Below are 22,735 nucleotides of genomic sequence, written 5' to 3' on the forward strand. Positions count from 1 at the left end.
CCTCAAACTCAGAAATCCACCTGCCTCTGTCTTCCGAGTGCTGGGATTAAAGGTGTGTGCCACCACGCCTGGTGAGCAATACGTTTCTAACTGCTGATTCTTGGAAAAAGGCATGTTAACTAAAAGAGTTTTAAAGTAATGTGGTTTTTTTTCTGACCTGGAATTTACTTATGGGTATGCTACAGCTAGTTTAGGTATTATTTTATGTTGTGTTTATTCAGTTTCCACTTTGTAACAAAACATGCTATTTAAGTTGAGCTAGTTTCTCTTTCTATATATTTGCTTTATGTTATACCTCTGTTTTTGGCTTTTCAGTCTAGTAGACGTACTTTGTCTTCCTCTTCTACTCTTTGATTAGTACACAGTGATTTATGTTCCCATCCAAGTACTAGCCAGGCCTGACCATGCTTATTTTCCAGGGTCAGACAAGATGGAATGAATTCAGTGTGTTTTGGCCATAGACTAACTGCTCCATCGCGAAGACTTTAGCTTGTGTTGGGCAGCTTTGCTCCTGAAACTCCTGAATTTAAATCTGTCATGTCAGTCTAAGGATTGATTGTTTGCCCCTTTGCTCGTCTTGGGTTTAAGAGTTGAATTATACTCTTTACTGTTTACTTAGAAAGCAAAGCCTGGATTTGAATTTGCTTAGGTGTTGGATTTTTTGTTTTTGTTTGTGTTTTTGTTTTTGGTATTCTCAGCTGTCAGATGAGTTTTACGATTTTGAATTTATAGTGTATCCAACCCTTTCTTTTTATAATTGAGAGATTTTGTTATAATCTATACTCAGTCTAGAATGAAAACTCTCAGAATTTCATTTTATTAGTTTCTTAATTTGTATAGATTCAAAAGCTGTTGCCATGCTCTTAAAAACTAATAGATTTGCTGGAACGATGGGGTGACTTAAGTATTCTGTTTTGTTTTGTTTTGTTTCTGATTTTCACTGAAGATAGTAGAAACAGGAGTTTATGGTTAATTTTATTTATTTATTTATTTTTAATTTATTTTTATTTTTTGGTGTTTGAGACAGGGTTTCTCTGTATAATCCTGACTGTCCTGGAACTGACTCTGTAGACCAGGCTAGCCTCAAACTCAGAAATCCACCTGCCTCTACCTCCCAAGTTCTGGGATTAAACGCATGTGCCACCACTGCCCAGCTTTTTTATTGTTATTGAAGTATAGTAATAATGCTTTGTCAAACTTCCCTTTCCATAACTTGTTTTTTTTCCCCAAGAGATAATCAGCTTTTAAAAAGGCAAGTGATGTGAAGGAAAGTTTTTCTTTTGTTTTTGGAAATGTATGTATTATATCTGAGCTTTATTGTAGTTGATTCCATAATTTTTTTTTTTTTTTTTTGATTTTTTGAGACAGGGTTTCTCTGTATAGCCCTGGCTGTCCTGAAACTCACTTTGTAGACCAGGCTGGCCTCAAACTCAGAAATCCGCCTGCCTCTGCCTCCTGAGTGCTGGGATTAAAGGCGCACTCCACCATGCCCAGCTGATTCCGTAATTTTCAGAGCATTACTGCAACTAGAAACTTGTATGCAAATAAGTTTGTTTATAGCTACTTTCATACTGTAAAGGCAGACTGAATAGGTAGGATAGAGACTACATGACCTGCAGAACCATAACATATTTACCAAATGAACTTTACACACACAAAAACACACACACACACACACACACACACACACAAAATGACTTTGGAACTAGATTTTGAACAAATATCAGTGAATAGCATTTCAAGTTAAGTAAGTGCTTCACGTTCCAGTTACTGCTTTTTACCTGTCTTTCCAAAAATTTCATGGATTGTCTTTGACTTACTAGACTGTAATAGTAAGTTCACAGTCTCCCTCTCAATGTTGTCATTTCTTGTTGGTTTCTTTCAATTAGTACCTACCTCAGTTCTACTTGTAAAAGTTGTCTAAATAGGGAAGGATTTCTCTATATAAATGCATTTTAAGTCCCCAAGGGCTTTGCTATGAAATCATTGTCATGTCAAACATGCTAAACAGCTAATCTTGTCTATACTTATATGCGTGTGCCAATGTGTAGCTTTTCCTAATCTATATTTTTCTTTTACTAGCTTAGTTTGTGCTTATAATCCTCCTACAGGAGTCTCTTGAATCCTGTAGTTGTAGCCTTGTACTATACTCTTGACTTTTCATCAGTTTTTCAGAGATTATACTGTATTTTAAGGTAGGTTCTGTTGAGACATGAGTAAAAGGATATATAGGTTCAATGAATCAAATTCACTACAATAGAATGTATAAGACGTAATGGTTATAGTGCCAAATGTATTACTTTTTATTTTTATTTTTTGAAGTTCATAGATAGAGCTAATTGTGGTGATAGGTTTTTTTTTTTTTTTTTGGTTTTTTTCGAGACAGGGTTTCTCTGCATAGCCCTGGCTGTCCTGGAACTTACTTTTTAGACCAGGCTGGCCTTGAACTCATAAATCTGCCTGCCTCTGCCTCCTGAGTGCTGGGATTAAAGGCGTGCGCCACCACGCCTGGCTCCATCTTTTTTTTTTTAAAGAGATTTATTTAGGCAAAACACTCATACATAAAATATTTCTTATAGCCTGGCAGTGGTGGTGCACATCTTTAATCCCAGCACCCAGAGGCAGAGGCAGGTGGATTTCTGAGTACAAGGTCAGCCAATCTACATAGTGAGTTCTAGGATAGCCAGAAAACAGAGAAATCCCGTCTCAAAACAAAACAAAACAAAAATAATAATAAAAGATTCAGCTATTTATATTTTGTATGTGTGTGAGAATGATTTGCTTGCATGAATGTCTTTGTATCATGTGTGTGTTCAGTGCCCATGAAGATTAGAGGAGGATGTTAGTTAAACCCCTGGAACTGGAGTTATAGACAGTTTCTAGCCACCTTGTGGATATTGGAGTTGAATCTCTCGAAGGGCATCCAGTTCTCTTAACTGCTGAGACATCTTTCCAGCCTCTCCATCTTATATTTGAGACAGTTTTTTTTTTTTTTTTTTTTTTTACTGAACTTAGGCTGGTTGGCCAACAAGCCTCAGGGATCCCCTTTTCTCCACCTATCTAGTTCTGGGGCACTATAGGCTTGCTTTTTAAATCTTTGTCTGGGAATCCCAATTCAGATTGCTAGTTTGTATGGCAAAACACTTAGACCAAGTCATCTCCTCAGTTCCCAACTGGAATATTTTTTAAAAAGTGGCTATCATTATTATCATTTTTTAAAATTATGAAAATCTTATACATATGGGTATTTTGCCTCCATTTATATCTGTGTACCATATACATTCTTGGGTAGCCTGCAGAAGGCAGAATTGTCGATTAATATTCCCTAGAGCTGGAATTACAGTGATGGGATTTTTGAACCCTGGTCCCCTTGGAAAAACAGTATATATCCTTAGTTCAAGGCCATCTTTCTAGGCCCTGTTAACAACTCTGTGTGTGTGGTTGTGTATGTCTATAATTCCAGCACTGTGAAATGAAGGCAAGAGGATCAGAAATTCAGGACAGTCCATAGCATTTAAGGATAGTCTGGGATACATGAGACTGCCTTAAAACACACACACACACACACACACACACACACACACACACACACACACACACACAAGACAACAAAAACAGAAACAGGGACTATTCTTTTACACTTATTTCTTTAAACGTGTGTGTGTGTGTGTGTGTGTGTGTGTGTGTGAGATGTGTGGGCACACGTGCACTCTCCCCTGCCTGTGTGGGGAGAGTGGGGCACAGTAGAGTTCAGAGGACAGCTTGGATCCTTCTACACCATCTGGGTCTCATCTTGAGCCATCTTCTTAGTATCTTCTTTTGCATTTAGAATGGAACCCCAGACTACAAAGCACTGTGTAATATGATCCTTTTGAATGTCTGACCTCATCTTTTTATTACTTTCCTCCTTGGCTTGAACTACCGTGATTCCTTTTCATTTCTCAAAAGTTCCAAATTTGTTCGTGATTGAGACATTTTGCCTTCTTCACTCCTTGTAGCTTGAAGCATCTCTCCAAATTAGTATAATTGGCTTCATCATGCCCTCTAGGCTTTACTGCCTTGGAGAAACTTCTGAATGCCTCTGATAAATAAAATAGCATGCTGGAGCTCTTTAGTGTAATAATGATAGGCAATCCTGATGGTCGCCTGATTTTTGTCCTGTCTGAGAGCTAAAAATAGTTTTTTTACTTTTAAGGCTACAAAAACAGCAAACAAACAAAAACCTTAATGTGAAAGACTCTGTATTCTTCAAAGTATAAAATATTTACTATTTATCCTTCCCTTTACAGAAAAGTACTTTCTGAAATTATTTTGTTAATTTCTTTCCTAGTTTTGCCCATCACCCCTCCCTCATGCTTTCTTCTTGAGTCTTGGAATGTTGATTGTGTGAAAGAACTGAACAAAAATAAAAAAAATATATAATTGCAGTTGAAAGGTCAGAAAAAGCAAGTGGTAAAAATGGTAGTTGATACTTCTTCCAAAATAGACAGAAGTGGTTTGTTAAACAGTCAGCTCATATGACTGAACAACACTCATAATTATATACATTGAAGGTGCAAATGTGAGTCTATATAGTATATCTCTTAAATTGTTGAACTGATTAATAGTATACATATCTGAAAAGTCACTGACCACATGCAGACAGTCCTATTATGGAAGCATATGTTCCACAGAAAACCCACTTAAGTTGGGAGATGTCACATCCCAAATAAGTACTATATCCTTATGGATAGGTGTGAGAATGTGGAAAGTGATGCTGAATATTAATATTTTGATGCTCATTTTATAGTCAGTGTTGGCAAGTAGACAGCCAGTAGCTTAAAGAATTTCACACTCTTATGAATCCCACTAAAGCAAAGCTGAGTTTTTGGCTATGCCATAGACTACAGCAAAGTTAGTGAATTTATTAAGTAGAGATAAGGGAAACTATCTGCCTTAGATTTGAAAGTGCACAGGCATTTAGGAAAAGGAACGTGAATGAAGTATACATTACATTTCCTGAGCCATGGGCATAAGCTTCTGGAGAGAAGATACTTTCAGTGTCTTTATAGTAGCTATATCTATTATGCCTTTATAAGTTTCTAAGGATATAATTTACAAGATTTAAAAATTAAGCAAAGTTCAAAAAAATAAATTTTAAAATTAAGTAAGAACTATATGAGGCTACTTTTCTTAAATATATTAGTTACTTAAAGAATTTGGGTTTAAGAATAAGAGGAGTGCTCTTACAGTTAAACTCAAGGTTACAAGTATTTTGTTTTCAAGCAAACATAGTTTATTGTTTCAGACATCCTTATTTAAGAGGTCTTTAGGAAAAAGAACATAATATCATTAGTTGAGAAGTTTTTTTGAGTCTTAGGCAACTGGAATCACAAACTAGATCCCAAGGTGAATGGGTTCTTTACATTTCTGCATTTTTCCTCTTTTACTGTCTTGCCTCAATTAAGTATATCTGTCTTTAACAAGATCTCCAAATGTGAACTTTATGGAAGACATAAGTAGCTATGGATATATTCACTGTAGTTTTGATTCCCAAGACACATCAAAAGAAGCACTTAAGCGCAAGTTAATCTGAAATAAATTTTAGGATAAAAATAAAATATGAGGAGAGTAACTCTTATTTTGCTTTACTTCTAAATTCGCTTCTGCATATAAGTAGTATATATTATTTTCCTACCTATAATTATCACTTCCTGATTTCTCTTCTAACCCTGTCTTATTTCAAATGCTAAGTTCTACTCAGTCCAGCTGATCTGTTGCCTATGTTGACAGTTGTAATAGTTTGACATTTATTGTATTAATCCCAACCCCTTTTTTAAAAGCTTGAGGACAAATTTTTGTTACAGCCTGAAAGAAAAATCCAAAGGCAAGAAAGCTGCCTGGAGGAAGGAGATGGAGAAAAGGAAGAGAGAAAACCATGACTGAGTTAGGCAGGGAGGATTGGTAAGCAGCCACATGCAAAAAGGAGGTGGAGTAGAATCTTGAAAGAAAAGAGTAAGGAGTCATAAAGTATCAGGAAGTACATGCTTACATACTTACATATACATCATTAAAATATACACATTACCATTCATTATTAATAATTATTAATTACACTATTAATAACAACAATTGCTCACTATTAATACATCATTAAAAATAGTAATGTCTTTGAAAGTTTTTAAATACTTTTATTAGAAGGAGTAAGTATTTTGAAGCTTCTGATCCTCCTCTCCTCCATTTTGGTGTGATTGTGTTAAATATATAGCTCACTTTGGTTACATCCAAATTTTATGTTTTCCAGAAGGATACCAAGTGATCTTGACCTGAGCCACCTCTCAAATCCTAACAAAGCCTATTTTACAATATTAGTTTTTTCCATATGTTTGGAAGTTCTGCATGCACGTAGGTATGAAAAGTTCATGTGTGTGTGCAGATGTGTGTAGGCTCTTGTGTCTCTTAATATTCTCTATCTTATCTATTACGGTAAATTCTCTTACTTAACTTGGGGCTTGTTGTTTTAGTTAGTCTGATTGTCAGTTTGTATTGGAGAGGCCCTGTCTTTGCTGTTCACATGCTGGGTTGCCTTGTTTTTCTGTCTTTTAATGTGGCTTCTGGAGAGCTCAACTCTTGAGATACTTGTGTCACAAGGATGAACTTGTTAAGCCATCTTCTTTTCCCATGATACTAGTTTTGATCCACGAGCATGGGATATCTTTTCATATTCTAATGTCTTCAGTAAAACGTTTTCATTGTAGTTATTCACCTCTTTTTAGGCTGTTGTGAATGGGGTTGTTTGCTGGTTTGATTTTTTTTCCCCAACTTGCTTATTAATGCTGTTTGAAAATGACTTGTTTCTTATACGTTGATTATTAATTTATTATATCTTGCTACTGCTGAAAGTGTTTATCAGAACTGAGGATTTTCTGGCTGCATCATCTTTAGTTTTTTTTTTTTTTTTTGTGTTGTTGTTTTTTTTTGATCCCCCTCTCTCTGTCTTTCTATGGTGTGTGCATGAGTGTGTATGGGTGTTAACACCTGTGTGTGTTTGTATGGAGGCTTTGAGTGTCCCCTTATTATTGTGCACCTTTTTCCTTTGAGGAAGAATTCCCTGAACCTGGAGCTTATTTTTCATCTAGCTTGGCAGCCAGCAATTTCCTTGCAACTCTCTAATCTGTAGCTGCTCTGCTATGTTACTACTGTTTTCAATACTTCAAATCTTCTTTAATAGTCAAAGGATGCTCATGAAAGGAAAAAAAATCAAGTTTCAAACGTGCATAACAGATTTGCAGTAAGGCTGTATTAAAAAAATTGCTTAAGAAGCATACCTACAATGCTCACTCAAATTGATAAGAAAAAGAGAATTCATAAAAAGGGAAAAATAAATGATCAACTGAAATGGCAAATGAAAGGATTAGAGTAACCCAGACTTACTAATAATCAGAGAGATGCAAAATAAAATGAACTAGCCCTTTTAAATGTATTTTGATTGTGTGTGTGCATGCATATGAAGTGTACCACAGCACCTATGTAGAGGTCAGTGGACAACTTGAATGAGTTGGTTCTTTTCATTCCATCATATAGTTTGCCAGGCATCAAACTCAGGTCATCAAGCTTGGGAGAAGCACCTTTATCCAAATAGCCAGTTCACCGGACCTCTTTTCATATATTAGACTGATAGAAACTCAGTTCTGACAATTTTTTTTTTTAGATTTATTTATTTATTATATGTAAGTACACTGTAGCTGTCTTCAGACACTCCAGAAGAGGGAGTCAGATCTTGTTACGGATGGTTATGAGCCACCATGTGGTTGCTGGGATTTGAACTCTGGACCTTTGGAAGAGCAGTCGGGTGCTCTTACCCACTGAGCCATCTCACCAGCCCCATTTCTGACAAAATTAATGCTTGATATGGAAGCAGAAAATTTGAACTCTTTCATTCTTGCTTCCAGAACTATTGTTCAAATAACTTTTTAAAAAAATAGCTGCCTTCTTTCATGTTTTTATATAGCAGAAGGTCCATGGCCCATATTAAATGTGTATCCTCCTGCCTCAAGGTCCCGATCAAAGGTGTGTTGTCTTTCTACCTCAAAGGGCCAGACTAGACATAAATCATCCACTTAAAACCAAGCAGTAAATTTCTTTCTTTCTTTCTTTCTTTTTTAAAAATTATTTTCTTTATTTACATTTCAAATGTTATCCCCTTTCCTGGTTTCTCCACTGAAAACCCCCATCCCCTTCCTCCTCACCCTGCTCATCCCCCAACCCCCCCACCACATACACAGCTGCTTCCTGGCCCTGGCATTCCCCTATATTAGGGCATAGAACCTTCATTGGACCAAGGGCCTTTCCTCCCATTGATGACCGACTATGCCATCCTCTGCTACATGTGTAGCTAGAGCTAGAGCTAGAGCCATGAGTCCCACCCACCACGTGTTTTCTTTGGTTGGTGGTTTAGTCCCAGGGAGCTCTGGGGGTACTGGTTAGTTTATATTGTTGTTCCTCCTATGGGGCTGCAAATCCCTTCAGCTCCTTGGGTACTTTCTCTAGATCCTTCATTGGGGACCCTGGAAGAAGGAAGGTTTTATTCTACACCTGATGCTCTTGCCTTGCTAGGATATCCATTTCTTCACTGGCATTAGAATATATTTCTTAAGGATATCAGCTTTTAGGGAAGACTAGCTGAGACACCCAGCCTTGTGGGTCTGAGCAACTACTAGATTCTTGGACTTCCATTCACAGCTGCCCATTGTTGGATTAGTTGGACTGCAGCTTGTAAGTCATTCCAATACATTTGCTTCATCCATCCATCCATCCATCCATCCATCCATCCATCCTCCATACACACACACACACACACACACATACATACACACACATTTCATAAGTTCTGTGACTCTGGAGAACCCTGACTAATACACACAGAGCTTAGCAGCTAAGTGGTGCCTGTTTCTCTTGCAGTTGCTGTCCTGGCAACCTCCTTATCTGTTTCTGTAGTCTGTCTAATATTGGCCAGCATAGTTAGTAAAGGTCTCATTGTAACCACAAGAAGACCATTGATAGTGATGTTTCTTTTAAGTATTAATTCCTTTTAGAAATCATTCCAACATCATTGAATCATGTTAAGGAATCTACTAAGGGGGTTAGGAAACTGATTACAATAAATGTAAATTCCTGTCAAATGCGGAAGAATTGTTGAATATGAAGAACTACAGATGTCTTTTTTTTTTTTCCTAGAAAAAGGACCACTTTCATGTGTCGCATAGAGTTTGGTAGAACATATTTTCATTTTTACTTAATTGTAAGAATTTTTAATTTTTTTCTTCATGTCTTCATTCTTGGCTCACTTATCAGTGTTGTTTAGTTTCCATGAGGTTGTGTATTTTCTGTAGTTTCTATTGTTGTTGACATCCAGCTTTATTCCATTGTAGTCATACAGAATGCAGAATGTTACTTCAGTTTTCTTACATTTATTGAGTACTGCATTGTGCCTTAGTACATGGGGCAGTACTTTGAATAAAGTTTCATTGCTTATGGAAAAAAAATATCTGATTGTTAATAGGTATGCCCAAACTAGGAATTTCTCTGTTGTGTGCAAAGGCCAAAGAAATTTTAGGAGAGATATATGAGGATACATATATGAGAACTTAACATCATTGCTGTAGTATAGTGAAAGTATAGTATGTTGATGAACAGTCCTAAAATCATATACTGGGATATTATTTGGCATTTACTGAACTTGAATGCTTTAACACAGTATTAAGTATAGTGTGATACCATTTTTAAAGGTTAAAAACAGGAAACAGTATTATGTATAATTTATGGAAACATACCCAGGTAATAAACATGTATTAACATAATACCAAGTTCAAGATAATGGTTATCTTGGTAGAATGTTCCAAATTTGTTGCATTTGGGCCATGGATATATAGCTACCTTTTATGTATCCATCTGCTTAGAGGCCATCTAGGATAAAAGTAAAGATAATTCTGGTCAGAGGTCTTTGCAAAGTATGTGGCAGCACAAAATTAAGGTTACTGTATTTTTTTTTTTTCTATGTTTTAGAAAAGAGTACATAGGAAGAAGAGAAGGGGCTCAGTAGTCAAGAGTACTTGCTTGTTCTGCCAGAGGAGCCCAGTTAATTTCCATTACCCATGACTGGTAGTATACAACTGTTTATGGCTCAGGGTCCAAGGGGTTCAATGCTGTCTTCTGGCCACTACTCTAGAACCCACACAAACATGGAATACACACACATAAAACATGTATACAGAAATAAAAATTGAAGTTAAAAATTGTGCATTTACTAGTCATAGCTTCACATGTGCCCAGTATTTTAAGTAGAGGCAGGAGAATCAGGAGTTCAAGGTATCCTTACATAGTGATTTCAAGGCTAATTTGGCTGAATGAGATCGTGTTTCCAGCAGATTTTTTTTTTTTTTAAAAAGAAACCCTTTTTTTTTTTTAATGTTAAAGAATGAGATAAGTAAAACAAGAAAGAATATTCTTGTGGTGTGTGCATGCATGTGCACATGCATGTGTGTACGTGTGTGTGTGTGTAGATGAGGACAGAGGTCCAGTTGTCGGGAGTCTTCCTTGTATTTCTCGACTTTATTTTTCCATACACAGTTTGTCACTGAACCTGAGCTCACTGATCTGGTTAGAGAGTCTGGCTGGAAAGCTTCAGGTACCTACCTACCTCTTTGCTGCTCCTGCTCTTGGGGTTAAAGACACACACCGTCATGCCTGGCTGCTTATGTGGGTTCTAGGATCTGAACTTGTGAGATGGGCAATGTATAGATGGAACCATTTCTTTAACTTAAGTGTGTGTTTGTTTTAAACACACTAAATTACAAATGAAGATTGAAAAGCTTTTGTTAGTCTTAGAAAGGATATAACTTTTTTTTTTTGGTAGATAATAGCAGAAGGGTAGAGAGGAGATAGAAATAAATTGAGGTAGAGAAACCATTTAAATAAAGGAAATAATTTTTAGGTAACTTGTAAAAGTTTAAATCATTTATCTGGAAGTAGTGTATATAGAATTTTAGACGTTGTAAGGATATGAAAAATGGAGTCAAGTTGATTAAATTAGATCCAGTAGTATTGAAGGACAAAGTAGGGGTTAGAATAAAGTCTGTAATGGTACCTTCTTGTATAATCTTGTCAACTTGGTTCAACAAGTTAAGGCTATGATCTTTGAGTTGTTCCTGTTAAATCCCCTCCTTTTCTTGACTACGATGAAGGGAGCAGAGGCCCAAGAATTCCCTGAAAATGTCTAAATAGTAGGTTTCTGATTGTTTTCTTGCTTATAATTGTAATTTCTATTTTCCCCTTCTGTTTTAGTGAGTTTCACAAAACATTTGTTTCATTGATGACATCTTTCTTAGTTCTGCGTTATTAACAGATTTTGTATATAAGATGATTAATCAGTTTTGTGTAATTATTCTGTCCCCTTAATTCAGTCTTTAGTGAGATTCTTCAAAGATAGAGCAGAATAGTAATTTGTTTACTTATTAGGTTATTATTGAATAACAAAATAGTGCCACATATTTTTACATACTGATATTTTTAGAAAGTACCCTGACTCGGACAATAAAACTTTATGTTATATGGTTTCATTGAGACTTTTTTAATGCTTACTATTTTTCCTGCTCCTTGGAAAGAAGATTTCAGTGACTGGCTAACCACAGAGTTACCAGATACCCAAAGGAGAGCTTAGAACTCTTTAATTTTACTTCCTCTACTTGGTATTGCAAGCATGTGCCACCATGTGTGGCTTAATACTTGTGCTTTTTTTGTTGTTGTTCTTTTTTTTCATATGCACATTTTTAATAGATATTTTCTTTATTTACATTTCAAGTGTTATCCCCTTTCCTAGTTTTTCCTCGAAAATTCCCTAACCATTCCCTCCTCCCCCTGCTTCCCAACCCACCCACTCCCATTCCCAGTCCTGGCATTCCCCTATACTGGGGCATAGAACCTTCACAGGACCTAGGGTCTCTCCTCCCATTGATGACTGACTAGGCCATCCTCTGCTACATATACAGCTAGAAACACAAGTTCCACCATGTATTTTCTTTGATTGGTGGTTTAGTTACAAGGAGCTCTGGGGGTACTGGTTAGTTCATATTGATGTTCCTCCTATGGGGCTTCAGACCCCTTCAGCATCCTGGGTACTTTCTCTAGCTCCTTTATTGAGGACCTTGTGCTCCGTCCCATGGATAATTGTGAGCATCCACTTCTGTATTTGCCAGAAGGTCCTCAGGAGACAGCTATATCAGGCTCCTGTCAGCAGGCTCTTGTTGGCATCTGCCATAGTGTCTGGGTTTGGTTTATGGGATGGATCCCCAAGTGGGGCAGTCTCTGAATGGTTGTTCCTTCGGTCTCTGCTCTGAATTTTGTCTCTGTAACTCCTTCTATGGGTATTTTGTTTCCCCTTCTAATAAGGATTCTGAGCGTCTGGGCAATATCCACTTCCGTGAGTGCATATCATGTGTGTTCTTTTGTGATTGGGTTACCTCACTCAAGATGATATTCTCCAGATTCATCCATTTGTCTAAGAATTTCATAAATTTATTGTTTTTAATAGCTGAGTAGTACTCCATTGTGTAAATGTAATACTTGTTCTTATACAGTGATTTTATGTTTGGAAAGCTGCAGTCAGTATGGTTGTTAAAGCTTTCATTTTTGAAAACAATATTCAATCTGACTGTTCAGTGTTTCTATCTTTTGTGTTCCAGTTCTTTTGCCAAGAAAATGGTTTGCCCAGTCCTGACCACATACTGTCCTTTCTGATGGGACAAGATCCAATATGAATGTAAGTGATGGAGGAAGACGACGCTTTGAGGATAATGAACACACATTGCGAATATATCCTGGGACAATTTCAGAAGGAACAATTTACTGTCCAATTCCTGCCAGAAAAAATTCCACAGCTGCTGAGGTGATTGACTCCCTTATAAACAGACTTCACCTAGACAAGACAAAATGCTATGTTTTAGCAGAGGTAAAGGAATTTGGTGGAGAAGAATGGATACTCAATCCAACCGACTGTCCAGTTCAGCGAATGATGTTGTGGCCCCGAATGGCTTTGGAAAATCGCTTGAGTGGAGAGGACTACCGCTTTCTTTTGAGAGAAAAAAACCTTGATGGATCAATTCATTATGGTAGCCTTCAATCATGGCTACGGGTAACAGAAGAGCGCCGCAGGATGATGGAGCGGGGTTTTCTTCCACAGCCTCAACAGAAAGACTTCGATGATTTATGTAGCTTGCCTGATTTGAATGAGAAAACTCTCTTAGAAAACCTACGGAATCGCTTTAAGCATGAAAAAATTTATACTTATGTTGGCAGTATTCTAATAGCTATTAATCCATTCAAATTTCTTCCTATTTATAACCCCAAATATGTCAAAATGTATGATAACCACCAGTTGGGAAAACTTGAACCTCACATATATGCTGTGGCAGATGTAGCTTATCATGCTATGCTTCAGCGCAAAAGGAATCAGTGTATTGTGATTTCAGGAGAGAGTGGTTCTGGGAAGACTCAAAGCACAAACTTTCTTATTCACCACCTTACTGCTCTCAGTCAAAAAGGATTTGCCAGTGGAGTAGAACAGATTATTCTTGGAGCTGGACCAGTACTTGAGGTAAGGTATATAGAAATAATTTTCTCTCCCCCTTCCCCCCTTTTTTAAAAAAAACAAAGTCTACATAGCTCTAGCTTTCCTGTGTCCAGCAACTCACTATGTAGACCAGGCTGGCCTTGAATTTACAGAGATCCACATACCTCTGTCTCTTTAGTGCTAGGATTAAAGGCATGTGCCATCACACTCAGCTAGAAATACTTTTCTTAAATCTTCAAGGAAAGATTGGTAAATGTGAGAAGATGACATCATTTTTAGTGGCCAAGGGAAGCTCAAAGTGACAAAGAAACAAGGCAGTTATGATACTAATTTATTTTTGGAAGTGATTCTTATAGGAGTTAGGATTGCATGTCACTCAGTGATATGAGCACTACTTGATATGTGTAAGCTATGCATTCTAACACTAGTACTATCAAAAGAAAAAAACCAAAAAGAGTTTCTTTTGAGTCACTGGAATAGTAGCCTATCTCTTTACAAAGAAGCAGGACAAAATTCTATTTTTATTTGGCTCAACAAAGAACATGAAAACTGGAATTCAATATAATGTGATTTTTCTGGAAATAAAGTTTCTCCAGGGTGTGATTATTTTGCTACTTCTTTTTTTGTTGTTTTGTGACTTCTGAACTAATATTTTAAATACTGTATTCTTTTTTACATGGGAATCATATAATTCTCTGTTTTTTTTTTTTGTGGTTATGAATGAATGGGAACATTTAAAGATGCCCAGACATATTAATGCTCTCAGGTATTTCTTTGAGGGTTTGTATTCTCGTTGAAGCATTCTTTTTACCCTTATTAAACTGCTAAGTATCAACTTCATTTTCTCTTTTATTTTCTGTTTCATACAGCCTCAAATTCAAATATAAGTCTGAGCTCTTTCCTGAATATACATATATATTCCTTGACATTTGCAAACATCTTGAAAGCACATAGCTTTCTACATGCATAGCAATCTTTAATGCTTTTTAAAAGAAATTTTGAATTATTATTTTATGAGTGTTTTGTGTGCATGCATGTTTGCATGTGTGCAGTGCTGGCAGAGACCAGAAGAGGGTATTGGATATCCTGGAGCTGAAGTTTTCAGTGGGTATTATCTCCATTAGAATTAAATCCTGGTTCTTTCAGAGAGCAGCCAGTGCCTTTAACTGTCAAGTCACCTATCTAGCCCTGTCTTTCATACCTTTTTTTTTTTTTTTTTAAAGATTTATTTATTTTATGTATATGGGTACACTGTAGCTGTACTGATGGTTGTGAGCCATCATGTGGTTGCTGAGAATTGAGGTTGCTTACTCTGACCTAAAGATTTATTTATTATTATATCTAAATACACTGTAGCTGTCTTCAGACACACCAGAAGAGGGGATCAGATCTTATTACAGATGGTTGTGAGCCACCTTGTGGTTGCTGGGAATTGAACTCAGGACCTTCGGAAGACTAGTCAGTGCTCTTCACTGCTGAGCCATCTCTCCAGCCCTTTCATACCTTTCCAAGCTCGTTTTATACATGTAATTATGAGGTTCACTTTATTATTACCCTCCACTTTAATATTACCACCTTAGGTATTTTTAGTGTTTAAACAGTTGCCTTTGATTATTTTGGAGAAACAAACATGATGGTGTAATGGGCGTGGAGAAGCTATTTTCAGTGAGTGATCAGTAAGTCAGTTTAGATGAAGATAACACTTTGAGATCTTTTTCTGGAAATGCTAGATACGTTAAATCGTGGTGACCAGTGCTGTAGAAGAGCCTCAGCCTGTTCTAGTGGTGTCAACACTGATTGTCATTATCCCTTTGCCTGGTATAATATACACTTTGGGTGATGATACAGAGAACATATAGTTGCCTTATCATCTGTACAGTAGCTTTGTTTTAAATAGATAATTATAGTACTTTACTGGAATTTCATTTATGTACTTCTAGAATGATCAGTTTTTATGTAATTATTTTCTTAGCCTTTTATGCTTTGCAGAATGCTTTAGTATAAACTTAAGAAATTTGCTGCCCTTGGAATATGAAGAAATCTTGACATTAATGAGATTATTATATTTTAAAGGAATTTGTTGTATTTAATGAGCCTCTTTGTGTGGCTTCAAGCCACCAGCATACTTCAACCCTCCCTCCTCCGGGGGAAAAAAAATCTACTCCACATCCTGAATTTCCTCCTTAGCTTTTCTGCATAAGCATTTGGTCTTCACAATGACAGGCTGCTTATGCGGCATCACATTAGTGATGGGGCAGCCCTAGTCCTGTTTTTGGCATAATTTACCCATGTCTGCTCACTCACCAACGTCCAAAGTTTTCCAAAGTTGACAGGCAGAAGCTTTGGTTCCTTTTTAACTGGTAATGCCATTTAGAACCACCTGACCATATTCATTGTATTTGGTCCTGTGGCGATTTAAGCCATCAGCATTCCCTGGGCCTCCTAGGTACTTCTGGTGTTTACAAATGTGGCTATTGTTATGGCTCCCATAACTCTGAAGTTGCTGGGACCAAAAAAACATGTTTATGTTTTTGTTTTTGTTTGTTTGTTTGTTGTTGTTTTTCTAAATAGGGTTTCTCTGTGTAGTTTTGATTGTCCTGGAGTGATCTGTAGACCAGGCAGGCCTCAAATTCACAGAGATCTACCTGCCTCTGCCTCCCGAGTGCTGGGATTAAAGGCATGGGCCTGGCAAAGAAACATATTTTCATTTTATTACTTTTGTGTATGTGTTATATGTACATGTGTATGTGGGTGGAGGTACCTGTAGACATAGAAGTAGAAACAAGACAAGCATATTGTTCTATATTGTCACTGGCCATCTTCATTCCTTTGAGGCAGGGTCTTCCACTAAATCTGGAACCAACTGAATGGCCAGCAAGTCTCAATCTTCCTCCTTTCTGTCTGCCTATTGTGTTGGAGTAACAGGTGCTGTGCATCCCCATACTGGGCTTTTTACAGGAGTGTTTTAATATGAATTCACATCATACTTGCATAGCAAGTACTCTTAACAACTGAGCTATTTTTTTCAGTCCTGTATATTAAGTTTTAAAAATTGAGATTGATTTTTACTGAATTAGAATAAGGTGAAAATTTAATGATTTTTTTTTTTCAGCTTTTCATTATTTTCTTTTATTCTACCTCAAATATATTACTGGTTTTTCTTAGTCTAAAGACTAACGAATGTTTAAAAATTATTTTTAAATAAAAACTATTTATTTTTACAGGCCTTTGGAAATGCAAAGACAGCTCATAATAACAATTCAAGTCGTTTTGGCAAGTTTATTCAAGTAAATTACCAAGAAACAGGCACTGTACTTGGGTAAGTACTGCCACTTTAGAAGCATACACACATACACACACATATTACATATGCACATATGTTTGGTACATATACTCATACATAGATTAAAATCTAATTTATTTTCAGTGTATGTGTATACCACATAAATTCAGTGCTTTTGGAGGACAGAAGAGAGGGGATCAGATCCCATGGAACTGGAATTACAGATGGTTGTTAGCTGCCATGTGAGACCTAGGAATTGTACCCAAATCCTTTGAAAGAGCAGCCATTGTTCTTGATTGCTGAGTTATTTCTCCAGATCCTGGAGCATATTTGTATTTTAGTTATTTCTAGTTTCATAAGCTATGAATTATGATATTAATATCTGCATAAAATTTTTCTTCATTTTTAGTGGGTTCAAACTGAGAAAGTTGTAGGACTAATTATAATGAGAATGTTGTAAGACTAATTATAATTCTTAACATGCTTATACTTGTTACCTGTTAACAGTTACATGTATTTATGTTTATATTATAAATTTTCTAAAATTTTCAAGTTAGGAACTGATCCTTTATTTTATTTCTGAAGATAATCACACTTTTCTACATATCCAAATTAGTATTTGATTTTGATACAATAAAAATCCATATATTTTCTGTGATGAGTCATCTGATTGTTCTAGCAATGTATTTCTTTTCTTTTCTTTCTTTCTTTTTTTTTTTTTTTTTGGTTTTTCAAGACAGGGTTTCTCTGTGTAGCCCTGGCTGTCCTGGAACTCACTCTGTAGACCAGGCTGGCCTCGAACTCAGAAATCGACCTGCCTCTGCCTCCCAAGTGCTGGGATTAAAGGCGTGCGCCACCACCGACTGGCTCTAGCAATGTATTTTATAGGTTAAAAATTAATAGTATTCTTTAGACCAGTTTTAGATTTGCAACAGAAGAAATGGAAATTACTGAGTTCCCATGTATCATTTCCATTTCTTCCAGCATAGCTTTCCTTGTTAGAAATTTTGTGTTGGTGTGCTGTTTGTTAAAGTTGATGAGCAGTGTTGTTGCTGCATTTTTATCAATTGTGAAATTTATAACTTGTATTAATGTTTGCTCATTGTGTTTTACATACTTTTGCCTTGAGAACTGCTGAGATGCTATTTACAGTTTCCATTTTAGTACAGACAATATAGTTTTACTGTGCTAAAAATCTTTTGTGTTTGGCTTATTCAGCCTTTTTACCTTCTAGCTCTTGGTAACTACTGGTCTTTTCCTGTCTCTATACTACTTTTTCCAAAATGTAGAGTTGGAATCATATTGTATTGTAGCCTTTTCAGTAGCTGAAATGCATATTATGTTAATGTTGCATATTAAATCTCATCAAAGTTGTATTTGGGATCTATGTAGATAAACATGTCTTCCTTCTGAAATACATTGATACATTATACTTTTTTTCTCCCTCTAATGTTGAACTATTTTACATTTCAGGAAAATTTCTCAGTTCAAACTCACACATGCATATATACCATACATGCAAATTGTTATTTTTCTATTTTATGGTTATTATGATTTTTATACCCATATTAATAGGTAGATGATAGTTTATTTTTTTATGCTATTTGAATTATACCTCAATCTTATGTACTTCTGTGTTAAAAAAAAAAAAAAAAAAAGCATGGCCAAAACTACTAATGTTTTTGCCCATCTTTGAAGAACCTAAAACCAATGTTATCAACAACCACAAAAGTCCATGGGAGATGTTCAATAGCAGTTTCATAGGTCATTTCTTTTTTTGATTCTTGAGACTTACCAGTTTACAAAGGCTCAGTTGGTACTTTTTCTCTTAAAGTGGGATATAGTCAAGGAGTTAGGCTTATGTTGTGTTTCAGAAGAGAATGGCAATAGGTAAAGCCATGTATATTGCTTTTAACCTCAAATGTAATAATAATCTTCATTGCTTAAGATAGTTTTGTGAATTAGAAAATAGATGTCTAGTTTCCTTTATTGAAGGAAATGCAGGCTCTTCTGTTGATTTTATAAAAAAGTTTAAACATTTTTTTCTATGGTGAACACAAACTAAGTAAACAGTATATTTGGATTGAGCATTATTAACTCATTTTTTATTAAGCCTAGATTTGTGGGGTGCATTATGAGTATCAGGCATTGTTATTGTTTTAAATATTGAAGATTAAGAAAACCTATGTAAACATGTTTTTGCCTTTGACTTTTTCATTGTCTTTTGGGGAAATAGATACTCATATAAGTTGATTATAGTAAATGATAAGTCGATTGAAGTATGTTTCTGGAGGCCTTATGAAAAACATTGGTATTTATGTTAAGTAGTAAAACTTTGCCAAGTGGAAGGGCAAGGAAATAATTTTATGAAGTGAGAAATTGTCTTTAGTAAATGACTGTCATCATAACAAGAGCTTGTAGTTGAAGAGGCAAGAAAAAATGGGTATAGCATTGTCATAGAGGTTAGATGGTCAAATTGAATATAAAACTAATATAATTATCTTGATATCATGTGGTAAATTTTAGATAATTTTATTTAAAAAGTCAAATATATACAAAATAGAAAAAATAGAGCAAGGACATCCTAGGTAGATTCAATAATGATTACGTCTTACCATATTTAATTCATTTGTCTCTTCTTTTTCTTCAACAATGATTAAGACTTAACCATATATAATTCATTTGCCTTTTCTTTTTCTAAGCTGGCTTTAAATAAAGTCTCAGACAAATGTGATGTGCTCAGCACTGTGATGAGCAGATAAATATAGAGGCATAATATGACTATCTCATTCTCTGAACTGATAACTTTTGTTCTAGTAGAACTCATGGATTAGGATGGAAGAAAAAGAGATGTCTAGGAAGTAGTAAAATTGAAAGTCAGGGTTTGTAGTGAAATCAGACATGGGTTCATATTCATATGGTGATTGTGTTGCTGATTACTAGTAGATGATTTTGATTTGTTTTTATTTTTATTTTTGAAACAGGGTTTCATTATGTATTTACTCTTGATATGTTCACTTATCTCACTCACTAGCCATTTGATGACTTAAGATTTTTGAGAACTTAACATGGATAATGCTAATATCTATAACAGTTATAATAGTGGATGTGTAGCTGTCATCTGACAAATCCTTACAGTTTTGAACTGTCTAAATAAATAAAATCTACCTTATATTAAACTTCATTATTTATATAAACTCATTTTTATTATATCAACCAATTTTATTTTTTTCCAGGGCCTATGTTGAAAAATACCTTCTGGAAAAATCTAGACTTGTTTATCAAGAGCATAATGAACGGTATATGTTTTTTATTTGTATTCTGTGGTCCTTATTCTACTGTATATTGTGCACAGATTTTATATTTATATTATCTACTATTTCTTTCTTGGGTGGAATGCTATATTTTTAAATTCAGTTGGAAGATTTTTATTGGATATTGTCTTAGTCAGGGTCTCTATTCCTGCACAAACATCATGACCAAGAAAAATGTTGGGGAGGAAAGGGTTTATTTATTCAGCTTACACTTCCACATTGCAGTTCACCACCAAAGAAAGTCAGGACTGGAACTTAAGCTTGTCAGGAAGCAGGAACTGATGTAGAGGTCATGGGGGGATGTTTCTTACTGGCTTGCTTCCCCGGTTTCCTTTTTTTTTTTTTTTTTTTTTTTTGATATAGGGTTTCTCTGTGTAGCCCTGGCTGTCCTGGAACTCACTCTGTAGACCAGGCTGGCCTCAAACCCAGAAATCCACCTGCCTCTCTGCCTCTGTCTCCCAAGTGCTGGGATTAAAGGTGTGTGCCACCACTGCCCGGCTTCAGCTTGCTATCTTATAGAACCCAAGACTACCAGCTCAGGGATGGTACCACCTACAAGGGGCCCTCCCCTCTTGATCACTAATTGAGAAAATGCCTTACAGCTGGATCTCATGGAGGCATTTTCTCAACTGAAGTTCCTTTCTCTGTGATAACTCCAGCTGTGTCAAGTTGACACAAAACCAGCCAGTATGTACATGCAGAATTGTTCATTATTCTTTCTCAGTTCTAGATAAATTTAGGACAGAAAAGTAGTTTTTCAGACGATAACTCATTTATTCTTGAGTCATCTGTGTAGCAGACCCCAATTAGATACTCAAATTGATCCAGCAGGTGGTATGTTCCTTACTACCTGCCCCAATGTTCTGGGTTCCCGAATGAAAGATACATACACACAGTCTTTATATTTTGATATTTCTTAAACAGCTCAATGGATGGGCCACTTCCTAACCTCCACATCCCTCTAATATTACCAAGTCATTACTTACTAAAATTTATATTCCATTTTAGCTGCCCAGGACCCAGTTGGGCAGCCCTTCTAAGACCACTCTTCCCCAGCACCTACATGGCGACTATGCTCTCTGTTGCACACATTTTCAGGCTCAGAGTCTTTGTTCTCATTTTCCCAGCATGGTGGATCTCTTCCTTCCTTCTCCTTCCTCTGCCCCTTGCCTGGGATCCTAAAACATCCTGCCTCTGTCTTTCCTGCCCAGGCATTGGCTGCTGGCAACTTTTATTTACCAATCAAAACCAACTGGGGGCAGGCTTCCTTCAGTGTCTTACGTGTAGATGTATAGATTCTTGTGCAATTTTGGGACCCAAATTGACATAATACAAGCAGCATTAAACCAAACCCACAACATTTCCCCCTTTTCGTCCATTTAAAAAGGCTCTTTTCTCTTAGATATAAATTGAGCATAATTGTTATAATTATGTAAATTATGAGGTATACATGATATACACTTATAACACCCAGTGTATCAATTTTGTCAGTTTAGATACAGTACTCTATCATCTATCCTAACTTAAAGAGTTTGATTTTATACCTGAATCATGTTTTGATTTTTATTTTGTATTACCATCTGAAAACCATCTTTTCAAATCTAGAAAGAACATCTTCCTTAATGCTAAACAACTTAAGTTTGATTATGAGACTGTGATTAGTCTTCAACCTCATCATAGATCCTAAAATGAATTAAATATTACCTGATTATTTAGGAAGCTCAAAGACATTGTTTTCAAAACTTAAAAGCCTGACAGACTTTAAGGGAAGCAGGAATTATGAAGGACTCACTTACCCTGTCTTGACAGAGCTAAGCTGTCAACTATCCCATATCATGTTTCCTTTCCTGGATAGTCCTTTTTGTCTGCATATGAATTAGGGAAATTTTTGCCCAGTGGCCACTTTGCCACAGTTGGAGCAACTCCATATGGAGTTATTGATGCACAGTATCTTCTTTGAAGTTTGAAGTCGGTATTGTCAACAGCAGACAGATCTCCTAGTCAAAAGACCTATTAATAATTAGATGATTTTAGATGTAATATTCTGAGGATCTCTGATGCGTTTGAAGATTATCTGTCTATATATACCATATCTACACTGTTAAACCTTAACTACTCTTAGCTATTTACTATTGAAAACATTTCATTATAATTGAATCAGAATCTAATATTACCATGAGTCTACTATCTGACATTTACTTGCATTACTTAATTATCCTTAATAGTTTGTAATATCAGTTATTAGAAGGACTGAGTCTAAAGATTTATTTATTTATTATATGTAAGTACACTGTAGCTGACTTCAGACACTACAGAAGAGGGCATCAGATCTTGTTACGGATGGTTGTGAGCCACCATATGGTTGCTGGGATTTGAACTTGGGACCTTTGGAAGAGCAGTCGGTGCTCTTACCCGCTGAGCCATCTCACCAGCCCTGAAATATTTTTAAGAAGAGTAATTTGTTGTAAATTGGATTTATTTGTTTCTGAATTAAGGTCTTCCACAGCTCATTTATACCAAACTTCAAACAAA

General features: G+C 36.0%; 1 protein-coding gene across 4 annotated transcripts in view; it reads left to right on the forward strand.

The window, feature by feature from the left end:
* The window catches only part of Myo9a (myosin IXA), a 186,638-nt gene that overhangs the window by 16,615 nt on the left and 147,288 nt on the right, over positions 1-22,735 (forward strand). For all 4 annotated transcript variants that reach the window (XM_029543622.1, XM_021207762.2, XM_029543623.1 and 1 more), the window contains exons 2-4: positions 12,720-13,630; positions 16,831-16,925; positions 20,126-20,188. In XM_029543622.1, coding sequence (XP_029399482.1) covers positions 12,791-13,630; positions 16,831-16,925; positions 20,126-20,188 — 998 coding nt within the window. In that variant the 5' untranslated portion in view covers positions 12,720-12,790. The remainder of the gene's footprint in view (positions 1-12,719; positions 13,631-16,830; positions 16,926-20,125; positions 20,189-22,735) is intronic.

This window comes from Mus pahari, chromosome 10, assembly GCF_900095145.1.
Source record: "Mus pahari chromosome 10, PAHARI_EIJ_v1.1, whole genome shotgun sequence".
Lineage (NCBI taxonomy): Eukaryota > Metazoa > Chordata > Mammalia > Rodentia > Muridae > Mus > Mus pahari.